A 13853-nucleotide genomic window follows, 5' to 3' on the forward strand; every position below is an offset into this window, starting at 1 on the left:
ACCGCTGTTTGGTGATAATGATCGTGTTGCAATCGTAATGATCATGTCGCTAACATTTTTCTCAGTACAGGAATCGTTATTTGAAGCAGCCTTGCTGTGTATCACGAGCCGAGCAAATATGTATAAGACGTACATATAAATATATACCTTCGAGAAAAGGAAAAAAGGAGAATGCATGCGCGTCCGTACGTACTTTGTATGTGTGTATGTATGCTAGAGATATTATTGCGGGTGTGATGATAGTTTTAAAAAAAAACAAACAAAAATATGAAAACAAAATGGTTAAAAAGCCGTTCGCCGAGCGACCGGGTTGCAGAATCGAAATTGAAACTTTTTATATACAACTACTTTAAGAGAGGAATAAAAACGGGAATAAAGAAGATGAAACTCGGAAACTCCAGTTACTGCGTTTAGAACAATTAATTTATTGCACTATTATTATCACATGCATTGTACAAAATTTATCAAGAAGAAAACGAAGTGGAATTATTAGGGTTCAAAAGTGTCCCGTTGAGAATGTGAACAGTGGAATGAATAAAGAGAGAAAATAAACAGAATGAAAGGTACGAGTGTGCATGTAAGGAACAAAAAAAGAAGAAGAAACAATTAACGATATTGCCTTGATTTGTAAATAAAAACTTAATTACTTCCACTAATGAAACCTTCTATGCAGATACTGAGTGGGCTGCAATTTCGCCCATCCGGGCTCACCCCCTTCTATTTCATATGTTTTTTACTAAAGCCGCGGCTGATTTTAACAGCGAACATATTTTGTACAGTAACGAGACGTGTATATGTATATATATATATATATATACATGTTTATTTATATAATATTATAAATAAATATATGTATATATAGTATATAGAAGATGGAGGTGAGCTCTATGCGTTATACCAGAAAAATCAATTAGACTGTAATATCTCCCGCCCCTCTGACATGTCCAGTTTGCTCTGTGATTCTGTGTTTAATAAAAAAAAAAAGTAAAAAATATATATATTATGTATATGTATGTATATATATGTACATTCACGTGCACACTAGGCTTCCCCTGGTGTAGAGAATTAGTTCCTTATTTTTATTTTATTTTTATGTGGAGGAAATCTTTGAAAGTCATCTCAAGCTGTTAAAGGGGTAGGAGTTATACATATGTATACACCAAAACCTGCATGGTGGCCTACCTCAGGCGCGTAGGGTGATCTCCAAGCATCATCTCCTTTATGAATGATTGTGAGGGAAACTTAAAGTGCACGTAATTCTACATATATGAATGTTTGCATGAACACCCTGTATGAAAGTGTTTTACAGTTTACAGATTACTGTATATTAGAAGGATTGATATATTACTCGTTTCTAATATCAGTTACTATTATTAATAGATTTGATGATCATTTTATTGTGATCACGTTCGTTTAAAAATCAAAAGTTGATTCTATGCATTAAAAAGGGGCATGAAGATAATTGATAGCTGCTTTTAGAAAGGCAAAGTGCTTAGCGCTATTTTGTTACGATTTCATGAAATACATAATCGTAAGTAAATGACTCAGCGTGATATGTTTGATAACTTTGTATTATCAGGAAGAATTAATTACATAAAACTGCATTTTTTTAAACAAAATTGGCAAACGTTTTCTAATAATTAATATACACCCGTGTTTGTACAGAATGACACCATGGTATTTAGGTCAACCAGCTCGATAGCATGCGGTTAATCTCGATATTGAATTTTCCTGAACATTTCATTACGAAGAAAAATGCCATAACTGACGTACGAGGCACCAAAAACCTAAAAAACTATTCGGTAGTAACATTTGAAAGAAAAGTATCCATAGTATTTTATAAATTTAAGAAACCTGAAGGTGAATTTATACATTTTACGTATGAACACTCGTGTGTTTGAATATACATAAATTTTAAAAAACGTTTTGATTATCTGGAAACTTATTTGATAGACCAGATAATTGAAATAATGTTTTTTAATTGTAGTTGGTTTTGGGTTCTTATTTATCATTCTCAGTAAACTTATGCGCGAAATAAAATATATTCAAACAACATCTTGTATTTTTTCATTATTTACGCATTTGTTAATTTAAAATGTTTGACATTTGTACAATATAGAAAAAAGAATATGGTGCACGTTATAAATATGTTAACATCATCTACATTTTGTAAAATGTAAAAATACAAATATATCTTGTGCTTTCAATAAACGGGTACATAAACAAGGCTGTGCTGGTATTATAGAACATTGCTAAAATAAGAAGCTAATTGATTCAAGATCAATTACACACAAAAATATACTTCTAAAAAAAAGAATTATGCTATGCTGAATATTTTATTATATTTATTTTGTTGATGCAACATCAAAATTTGTCTAATTACCAATAAAAAGTATATAATCGTATTTTTATATCTTCTTATGAATCATTTGTTCAAAAATTTTAAGGTGATGCGAGTGTGGAGGCCGAACTCCAAATTTCGCGTCGGTAAAACAGCTCATGTTTGGAAACTGATTCAAGCGCCACCTCAGTTATTGCATCCAACAAACGGCATGCTATACAGCGTTCACATAATAAATACCAAAGAAAATACTGAATAATGTATTTTTTTGCTTCCGTACAATACCCATTTTGTTTTAAGCTTTAATTATTTGTAATGAACTAATGAATAAAGAGAAATATTAATTTGATATGTATCTAAGTAGTTCTCCATGACGTGTATGATGTCACCAAAGGCTTTATTATGAAGCCTTCATCTGGCAACGATGCCTCGTTTTGATAATAAACCTCTTCCGATGGAGGAAAACCAAAAATCTCGTGTTATTCTTGAAGAATACGGTATACCTAATGTAAGGATGTAGGAAATACATGCAGGATATATTTGATTGAAAACATAAATGATGAATGTTAATTTTGTTTGTAGGCTTCTGAATATACCAATTATCAGTCACAAGACTGGAATTTACATAATTTTAAAAAGGTAAGGTTTTTATTTTAGTTGTTCTTTTATTCTTTATGTAAATATTCAATTCATCATGATTAATTTATACTATTTTCAGGAATTTAAGATACAAGTTGTCAGAGAATCTGAAGATGAAAGAGAGTTAGAGTTTGATTTAATTGGTTATCCTGTTGGTTTAGCTAATGCTTTCCGTAGGGTTCTTTTAAGTGAGGTACCAAGCATGGCTATAGAAAAAGTTTATATTGTAAATAATACAAGTTTAATTCAGGATGAAGTTCTTGCCCATAGGTAAAAATTATTTATATTTAAAAGTTAAATTTTAATCTTTTATCCTAAAGAAAGATAATTTCATTTTGCAGATTGGGTCTGATACCACTTCAAGCTGATCCAAGGTTATTTGAGTATCCTTCATCTACTGCTAAGGATGAAGATGAAGTTAGTGATCAAGATACACTAAGATATGAACTTAAAGTAACTTGCACTTGGAATACCCAAGCTCCCAAAGATGCTCGAAGGACAACTGATATGTACAAAAACAGTAATGGTAGATGTTTGATAAAGTTTCAAAGTTATTACATATTAAAAGATATTTCAGAAATATAAGCAATTATATCTTTATAGTGTATAGCAAAGATATTAAATGGGTTCCAATTGGACGCCAAGCAGAACTGTATCCACGAGGAGGAGAGCAATTAGGGGTTTTAGAAAATGATATTTTAATATGTAAAATGCGACCAGGTCAAGAAATCCATGCTTTTATGCACGCAATTAAAGGAATTGGGAAAGATCATGCTAAATTTTCTCCTGTAGGTAAGTATTACACAACTGTGAAATACTGATATAATAAATATATTTATCAGTATAATTATTTACCTACTTAAGTTTATTTAATTTAGCTACAGCATCATATAGATTACTACCAGATATACAATTAATAAAGCCAGTTAGAGGAGAAATGGCGGATCGTTTAAAAAATTGCTTCAGTATTGGTGTTATAGAAGTAATTGAACAAAAACCAGGTGATCCAGAGTCTCGTGAAGCGAGAGTGAAAAACCCTCGTTATGATAGTTGTTCTAGAAACGTATTTCAACACGAAGATCTTAAAGGATGTGTACGATTAAGTAGAGTACGAAATCATATTATATGTAAGTAAATAATAATGTTTTTTTTAATTTGTTTAATGAAACATTGTGTATCTTCAATTTAATGGCATTTTTCTTGTGTTTGCAGTTACTGTTGAATCTGTAGGAACATTACCTCCAGCCATATTATTTACAGAAGGAGTTAAAATTCTTAAAGGAAAATGTAAAACATTTTTAGAAGAACTTGAAAATATTGGAAAATAAATATACATACTTTTTTACTAACAATATTTTAAAAGCTGCTATTAATATTTTCACTAATTTAAAATAAAGATACTTTGTTTTAAATGATTTTTTATGTTCATCAAAAATTGTTCATTAATTTTTATTGCACTTTTTTAAACCTAAAGTAAAAAAAATTGAGGAAAGTAGTTTTAAGTATTTCAGTATTATTGTAACAATTAAAAACTACAAATTACAGTGTATAATAGGTATAATAAACTAATTTTTAATTGTTAAAAATGCTATATAATTATATGGTTTTAACTTTTCATTAATGTTAAAGTTATTCTGTAGTTTTATGAATATTATAACCACTTTTTAATACTTTGTAAAGTTTCCAAATTTAAGAGTATTTTAATAATCTTATGAAACATTGAAAATTTTTTTAATACAATTAGTTTTTAAATATGAATTAATTTCGTATTTTTTTAAATTTAGTCATCGATTTTTCTCTGTTTCAAAAGAAGAAAGTACAGATTTCAGAGTAGGTAAGAGAAAATGATGTTGACGCATTAGTTCTGCGATGTGACACGACTGGAGATATCTCTTATTCGTTTGAAATTGTTACATCATAAGCAAAATTTATTCCGCAGTATTTTAGCTTTTATAATTACGATTAAAGATAATGGGATTTGGAAATTTTCGATGGAGGATATTGTTTATTATTATATCAGTTTTACTGCTTTGGCAGCTGACAAAAGTGTGGTTGGGTTTTACGCAAAGAAAATCTGACATAGAAGGTAAAAAACATACACGCCTATTTGTAAAGCAGGTTGAATTTTGATTTTGCAATTTCTCTTTTTAATTGCTATACATTCAATTTTATGGTCTAATAATATCATTGAGAATGAAATAGTTTATTAACTCTTGATTGCAAATTTGGATACTCTATAAATATTTATAAATTTTTATAGTTTATAACTAATCATAAAGGAAATTATTAATTATTGAATGTGAAATTATTATTGTTCTGTAAAGTTGCAGATTTCATGTAATATGTAATATTGAATGTTGATACCTAGTAAGAAAAAAATAATAAATAAAATCTTTTATTTATAATCTTACAATTTTCTTGATTTTCTCGAATATCTGCTAAGTTTTGTATAGCACAGCTTCAGGACAACCATTTGGTAATATTAAGCCAAAAAGATGACTGGAGTAAACAAAAGATTCGCATAGCTGTATACTATGAAGCACTATGCCCAGATTCACGGAGTTTCTTCATCAAACAATTACTGCCAACATATCACCGACTTCCAGATAGCATACAAGTGCAATTAATACCTTATGGGAAAGCTACAGTAAGGCATTCAATATTTCAGTATTCTTTATATCAAGAAGAGGGTTATTTTAAGCAGTGATTTTAAGATTACAAATTTTTGCAGACAATAAACACAAAAGATGGCTATGAATTCACATGTCAGCATGGTCCTATCGAATGTGAAGCAAATATAATCCATGCATGTTCCATAGACGTTTTAAAAAATTCTTCCATTCAATTAGAGTACTTATCTTGCATGATTAAGAACAATATAGAACCAGTAATTATCATGGAAAGTTGTGCAAAAAAAATGAATATAGATTATAAGGATATTTTCAAATGCTCTGTTGAAGCAAAAGGTAAAGAACTTTTAGCCAGATATGGAGAGCTGACAAAAGCCTTAACACCAAAAGTTTCTTTTATACCAACTGTTACACTTGATGGGGTAAGTTCATCATTTCTGCTATTCAAAACAAAATGTTAATATTTTTAAATGTTCCAAACTTGTATTAATATATATTATAATGTATGTATATTTTTAGAAGTCTGAAAATCAAGCAAGGATACTAAAAAATTTGTTACAAGAAGTGTGCCTACATTTTAAAGTTATGCCAAAAGGTTGTACAGTATAAAAATATGTAAAATATTTATAAAACATATCTTCCAATAGATATGCTCAAAATATAATATTTTTCACATTAATTTTGTATGGATTTAATAACAATAATTAAAATTTCTTAAAGAATGAATTAACAAAATTAAATAAATTGTATTATAAGTGCACCTGTTACATGCTAAAGTACAGGATTTAAATATTTAAATTCAATTACACTAATACAATTATCAAATTGTTAAGATATAAAAAAATATAAAAAGTGTAAGATTAAGAAAGCATAAAGATTCGTTCTTATACATGCATTCTTGTGAACTAACTCTACCCAAATATTGATTTTCTTAGAGAAACGTATTCTAGAAAATCAAAATAATTTTTCTAAATTTTTTAAATTAAAGCACCGTGTAGAGGACTTTTAATGTTAACATTTGTGATTATGATTTTTAATAAATTAAAATATTGGTAATTGCTCATAATAATTGTACGTATTACGCGAGTTACCCGTACAGAATATAGTTGATAGTTTGTCTTTACTAAAGTAATTAAGAATCAATTGATCATTTAATATATGGGAACAATTTATTAACTTAATATCAACACTTTATACAAACTGTATCGCTTCGTCACGCACGATAGGTGAAGTATGCCTTTGATATGGCGGAGAATCATATCTCACATACAATAGAAATAATGAACGTACATATTTCAAGTACAGGAGAAAGAAATGTATAGAATTTGTTTTTTAGCCGAATGGATTATTACATTTATTGGAATTACTTTTCAAAGATAAACATCAAAAATAAATAATTTCTTATTCGCGTCACGACGGAGCTTCATAAACATCGCATTTGAATATTTTTATATATTTTTCAAGGGAAAGATTGAGAACAAGAGTTACTCTCGAATAGAATTTTCAACTATTTTTTATTTGCAATAAACGAACGTCTCGAGAAACGATCTTTAAAGAAACGAGACCACGATGATGTTTTTTAACGATATATCTCAAGCTACAGTTTTCTTCTTGAGACGTAAAATACTGACTTCATTTTTCAAACTCAATATCGACTCTCGGCGCTCGTTATTAAAGAACTCTCGTTAAATCACTTTTCTTTTAAATACGGGAAAATGATAAATTTAGACTACGTAGAACTTTGCGACACGAATATAAAATTAATATTAAATATTGGAATATATTCTTTTTTAACTTAGACTTAAACACTAACTGTCAACGATCGATGAAACGAGCAATAATTTGTTTAAGCAGTTTAAATAGGGATGTTCTTCGAGTAAAATCTATATCACCATTTACAAAAGGACTTTGTTGTCGCGATTTCTCTTTCTTCTTCATAAATTTTTTTTTTTTCATTTTTACAAAGTGAGAACATTTTCGCCGTAAATCACTAAATTTTAACTTCTGTGTTCACAATAACGATAACAGCTATCAGAACGATCGCAAGTGAAGTAAAATAGTTAAGAATTTTTTTTCATTATTTTACGATTCGTATGCCTTATAATATTTCTATAAAAGGCTTTCGAATCGATGAAACTTTTTGTTTAAGATATGTTAACGCGAATCTTTGTTGACAGTGAATTTATACATATACATTTGTCGGCAAACTATTTCTAGATGCCATTCGAAAAATGACGATGAGATAAAAACGGCTGAAACGAGAGGTCCATTGGTTAATGAAGGAAACGAATTGAGTAGTTGTGACCTAAAAATGAGGATACATTTATTTTGTCTTTTTATGATCAATGCGATCTAGGTCACCAGAAATACAAGTACTTCTCATTTTGTTCACTTCAATATTAAATAATAAAGGACTGTGGAGGAATTCTTTCTTCTTTTCTTCCTTTTTTCGTAAATTAGTTTTATATATATATATATATGCATATATATATATATATATGTATATATAATATATATTACATATATATTATGACTGAACCACCGACACGCATGTGTTGCCACCGTTCGGTGTTTGTTCTTTTACTCTTAGTTCTTAAGTAACATTATCGTACGAATCGCACAAAATCACACCAGTTTCTCCGGTTCTAGTTGCTCCGCTTGCGAGACTGGCACGCACCCCTGGGCGAAGGAAAATATAGTGCACCGATCACTGTGACTTGCCTCCTTTTTTTTTTTTAAATCCCTCTTCCCTATTTCTCTGTGATTTCTTTAGATTTCAACAAAAGTGGTGTCGACGTTGTGTAACGCGCGCACGCGTTTTAAGGCTTTCTCAGTAGAGACAAGATACAAACTTAGATGTGTTCTTATGAAGAAGAAGGCTATAATGAAATTGAATACAGAACGCACTTGGTGAAATGTGTTATGTTATTTTTTTTTCTTTTTTTCCTTTTTTTTGGTATGTGTTTTTGTGTAATATTGTGTCATGTACATAGGTTCAAAGAAGACATAATAAATCCCACAAATCATGAAGAAAGAAATTTTACTAAGAATTCAATATGATTCAATTTCGTAAACCTTTTAAGATTCTACGCGAACATAAGTTTAAGATTGCACTACGCATCTCTTAATTTTTCGTGGTTTCAGTTTTTTTTTTTATCATTATACACTTTTATTCCTGATTTTTCGGTTATTAGAAGAATTAAATTATTCGTTACAACGTAATATAGAATGTACGAAGTCATCGATAAGCCAAAGATTGAACTCTGGAAAAACGATGCTAAATCTCGAATTTTCTTTGGCAAAACAAAACAAACGCTCGACATGTACGTTACTGATAAAGTTTTCTCTACGGCAAGCGCTGTATCGATGACATTCATTACGAGTACGTTTCTAGATTTAAACAGAATAAATTTTCAATTCACCTAAACGAATTTACATAATGTGCTGTAGCAGCACGTAAAGATCTTTCCTTTCTTTTAATACTTTTCCATTTTCCTACTCGTCGATTCAATTTTTGTTATTAGTGATTTATTGAGAAAGGAAAGAAATATGTGAAATAATTTTTAGATTTATGCAAAGAAGAAACAGGAAAAGGCTGAAAAGAGAGGAAAGCAAGATAACGTACTGTGAATGTACTTTTTATCATCAACAAACATGCGCGTCTGTTTTTTATATATATATATATCTAACACTTTTTAATTATATTCTTTTATATGGAAATAAATCATCTCTTGTATATATACGAGTATGTTGTATGTGTATGTGCTGCATATTTGTGTTCGTGCCTGTGTAACTGTACTTTTATGTTCATGTTGTCTGTGGTTAAGTATTTTGTGTATTTAGAGATAATGATTTTAGTGGTATAACTCTTTAATTAAACAATTGCCCTGTATTACTTATCGTTAATGATGATTAACGCATGTCGGACGTTGACTTTTTTCGCGTTTTATAGACATCTTTGCGTCCAGATATAAGATTTTTTTTCACGTTCTGGTCAATTCGCATTTTGTTAACATTATTTTTTTCTTTGTTTCTTGATTTATTTTAATACGTCAACACCACTCCAAGTTGCAAGTTTTTCCATTACACATGTTGCATTCACTTTGATGTCATCATTGTGACAAATTCTGAACAAATAAAAATAATATTTATAAATTCTTATTATAATTGATCTATTAAAATAAGAAATTATGCTAAGTATTAAACAAACAAAGTTTAGAAGACAAAGAATGTATGATAAGAATAAAATTAATATCAAATTTTAGTATACAACCTTCGTAATTCACTTGGCCATCACCATCAATGTCAGCCTCCCGAATCATCTCATCTACTTCCTCATCAGTGAGTTTCTCGCCAAGATTTGTCATAACATGTCTGAGTTCCGCTGCAGATATGAAACCATTTCCATCCTTATCAAATACTCTGAAGGCCTCCCTAATTTCCTCCTCGCTGTCAGTATCCTTCATTTTGCGAGCCATCATGGTTAAGAATTCCGGAAAATCGATTGTGCCATTACCTACAATTCCAAGTATTTTTAATTTCGATTTTTTCTGAAATCAGATTTTTTCCAATATTTTTAATAACAAATTACTAAGAAACACATGCAAAATGTTATTCTCTCATTATGCAAATATATTAACCATGTTATATGAAGTATGATGAAACTTGCATAACAAACAATAACAAAACACTGTAAATAAAGTGATCATAATAGAGAATTAAAAAAGAAATACCATCTGCATCCACTTCATTGATCATATCCTGAAGCTCTGCTTCTGTAGGATTTTGACCTAGCGATCGCATAACTGTACCCAACTCTTTGGTTGTAATGGTACCATCTCCATCTTTGTCGAATAGCGAAAATGCTTCCTTAAATTCTGCAATTTGCTCTTCTGTGAGTTGATCAGCCTTTAAACAAAACAAAGGTTCATTTCAGAATAATCAGTATACTTAACATATTACATACAACTATATTTATTATCTTTAACATAGTCATAAATTCCAATTCAGTTGTTTAAATCAATTATAGTAAACCATATCGTGTAATTCGGTACATCATAAGAAATAATTTAACATGTTACAATTTTATTTTATGAAATTCCTATATGATTAATTATTTATGTTACATAAATACTAAACATCATCTAATACAGCTAAATAATAATAATTAATTAACATGTAAAATTGTTTCAAATCTACTATAACTTCTAGAATGAAACACCTCGCAATATAGGTCAAATGTACATATGTAGTTTGCACTGCATACTCTCCTTTCTTCTATATACTTTATACAAAAATATCTATTGAGCATTTAGATCTATATTAAAAACAAATGTCTATGAAAAAAATGTATATATAATTGGTACAAATGCATCTTGCGTATATTTTTCAACATTACAAATAGGAATCGTATAATCGTATTTTATTAAAAAATATATATATATTTGTTTTACCATAATCTAAGATTTATTTATGTAAATTCACTTAATTCTGACGTATTAAAAATATAAATTATAAAGTTTAATCGTAAAAGTACAATGATATTTTAGGTTATATTGCAGAAAAATCGTCAAGTACTTTTAAACTCGCAATAGAATAATTGAAAATACAATTTTCAGATTTTTAGTGTGTAAGATGTACAATCTTTCCACGTAACCCGAATCTTGGGAACTAAAATCGTAGTTTAAAATTAAAAAAAAGTATTTATATATTTCGCAGTTGTTTCCATAATTCTCGTGTACAAAAATACAATATGGTATCAGATTTATTTCGAATTGTGTGAAAAATCGGTGTTTATGAAAACTAATCGAAGGTTGGGTGTGGGAATGTATAAGGGCTACGGGAAATTGGTGCATCGGCGAGAGACCGCGAAAATCAATAGTGAGGTATACCGTGTAACGGCTGAGTGTCGAATACTATACGCTATATTATTAGGAACAATGAGTAAAAAAAAAGATAAAATTTTGATAAATAAATGTATAATATTTCCTCTTAAGTATTTTAGTTTTAATGTTTCATGAAAATTTAATATGTTACTTAGAAGCTTAAAATAAGATAAAGTTTCAAATTTTTAGTATGTTCGCTGATTTCGGATACATAAGTACACACTAAGCCATATACTAAATATGTATAAGAAGCAATGAACAAATTCAATTTTTACATTATTGCTGTTCATTTGGTGTATTTAAGATATTTCATAAAATTGGTATAGTTTTATTAAAAATTACCTTAACACGATATCTTTGAACGAAAACTTAAGTTTGATATCAGTGATTAAATGTAAGTTAAAAATGAAGTTATAAAATATCCAGTGAGACATATGATAGCTATTATCTCGTAACGGGTTTAATAATCTGAAGATAAAGCGTTTGAAACCGATAAAACTCGTGAATTCAGGATTTCAAAAGTCTCTTAACGCAATTCAATACTTGAACTTACCGTTATACGCTAACATCAATACATACTTGACAACGTATTACGGGCGACATCGAATCTCGAAAGTTTTCACTGTAACTATGATGAAGTTTCAGTGAAACATTGGAAAATCTTTATTCCTTTTATCTAATCCTTCGATGTTTCCGCGAATTTGATCAAGCAACTCTTTCGGTTCGTAGCATATCAAAGGATTGGGAAAAACATACGTATAGCTGGTACTGGAGGAGGAATGGATCGATAGTCGGTCCATCTCCGCATACCGGCCATTACGAATGTAATATCACAATAGTGCGTAGGTATAAAAGATATGTAGGATAAAATAGAAAATGTCATATGATTGAGAAGGAAATGTATCGATGTTAGGAAATAGATGGAAAAAATAGGTTTTCGGTAAATGCGTATCGGTCAGTTGCACGTGCACTCGGCGCGTCAATGCGGCAAACGAATGTTAAGGCGAGGGCGAGAGCGAGGGGCCGCTGCCGAGCGACGTCCGCATAGGCACAGGCACACGCACCAGAAAAAGAGAATTCAGACTTACCATTTTGGCTCGTTTTTACGTCTTGGTACGCTCGACGATTTCAAATATCGCTTAGGCACTAGACACAAAGGATACTTGATTCACAATCTCCGGCCAACGTGGAAGGTAAACTTGTGTGCACGAAAGCGCGGACAGACACGCAATACGACACGGCCGACGAGAAACACACTCCGAACAGCAATGGAGTCCTCCGTTCTCTCTCGATGTACGAGCCTCTCTGCCGCTTGTCTCGGTCAAGTATCACTACGCCGCCCCTAACGGACTATACGACGGCGCTTCGCGATTGGTCAGACGCTAAGGCGGGGGTTAAGGGGAGTTCACGCGGCGATGCGCTGCGCCGTTTCCTACGCGATCGACAGATAGTTCCGTGCGGCTTCTCCTCTGTGAAAACCCTGAAAAAAACGAGTTGTTTTTAATTGGACAAATGGGAAGAAGTAGGAACGACACGACATCCGATGTACAGAATGGTCGTCATGGACAACCGTGTAAATCCGCTTTACATGCGGGGTGGGTGCGGTCGTGTTTACAGGACAAGTCCGGGCGAACTAACCAGGCCTGTGATTGGCCAACGCGCACCTGCAATGCGTCAGGCAGCCGCGCGGACTGTGCCGCCGCCGGCTACCGGGTCAAAGCCGGGCTTCCCTGCGAGAGATGGCTCGAATGCAATGAGTGCGTTTTTCGGGTGCGTTTAGCCCTACATCTCTCTTTCTCTATTCCTCACCTATCCCTCTTCTTCTCTACCATTCCTCTCCTTATACTTTTCTCCTTTACTACCTATCTTTCTTATTACCCTACCTTCTCTTGCTTTCTCTCTTCTCCTCTTTACCTTCGCTTTCGTATCACTTCTATCGTTAGTCCCCCTGTTTAATTTTTATATCATTAACTAAGACTGCTTCAGCAGAACCCTTTAGCTATGCAACCAAGAATCATATTTATAATTCTCAATCGATTATAGATTTAAATTATCGTTTAAATGAAGCAGTATTTGATTGAAAAACAGGAGAACTCTGAGGTGTTTAAGAGAGGTGGTGCAGCTTTCTCGACTCCGTTTTGTACCTCGTCCTCTGGACGATATTAGGTCACGATGGGTTAATGCTTACCGACTATATGAAACGTTTTAAAACGCTTTTCAGTATCTTTGGAATGATGTTAACGAATGATGGAATTATGAATCCGTGATATTCAAGTAACATGAAACCGAAATGAGTATGTTGTTACGAATAATTTCTTATACCTTAATTTGCTTTTAGAAACAATGAAAAATAATGAC

General features: G+C 31.2%; 3 protein-coding genes across 3 annotated transcripts; 2 read left to right on the forward strand and 1 right to left on the reverse strand.

The window, feature by feature from the left end:
• The first annotated feature begins 1 nt into the window (after position 1).
• On the forward strand, positions 2–4449 carry Polr1C (RNA polymerase I and III subunit C). Its single transcript, XM_034327249.2, has 7 exons — positions 2–2849; positions 2924–2980; positions 3060–3250; positions 3322–3506; positions 3584–3772; positions 3859–4107; positions 4193–4449. Exons 1-7 carry the CDS (start codon positions 2766–2768, stop codon positions 4306–4308), a joined length of 1071 nt encoding a protein of 356 aa, XP_034183140.2. The 5' UTR covers positions 2–2765; the 3' UTR covers positions 4309–4449.
• A 363-nt stretch (positions 4450–4812) lies between these two features.
• LOC117605668 (GILT-like protein 1) lies at positions 4813–8772 on the forward strand. Its single transcript, XM_034327252.2, has 4 exons — positions 4813–5066; positions 5434–5627; positions 5712–6032; positions 6130–8772. Exons 1-4 carry the CDS (start codon positions 4952–4954, stop codon positions 6217–6219), a joined length of 720 nt encoding a protein of 239 aa, XP_034183143.1. The 5' UTR covers positions 4813–4951; the 3' UTR covers positions 6220–8772.
• LOC117605669 (calmodulin) lies at positions 8755–12814 on the reverse strand. The gene is made up of 4 exons (XM_034327254.2): positions 12584–12814; positions 10344–10518; positions 9884–10126; positions 8755–9737 (listed from the first exon to the last, which is right to left on the reverse strand). The coding sequence occupies exons 1-4, from the start codon at positions 12584–12586 to the stop codon at positions 9709–9711; spliced, it is 450 nt and encodes a 149-aa protein (XP_034183145.1). The 5' UTR covers positions 12587–12814; the 3' UTR covers positions 8755–9708.
• Positions 12815–13853: the final 1039 nt, after the last annotated feature.

Source organism: Osmia lignaria, chromosome 14 (genome assembly GCF_051020975.1).
Source record: "Osmia lignaria lignaria isolate PbOS001 chromosome 14, iyOsmLign1, whole genome shotgun sequence".
Classification (NCBI taxonomy): domain Eukaryota; kingdom Metazoa; phylum Arthropoda; class Insecta; order Hymenoptera; family Megachilidae; genus Osmia; species Osmia lignaria.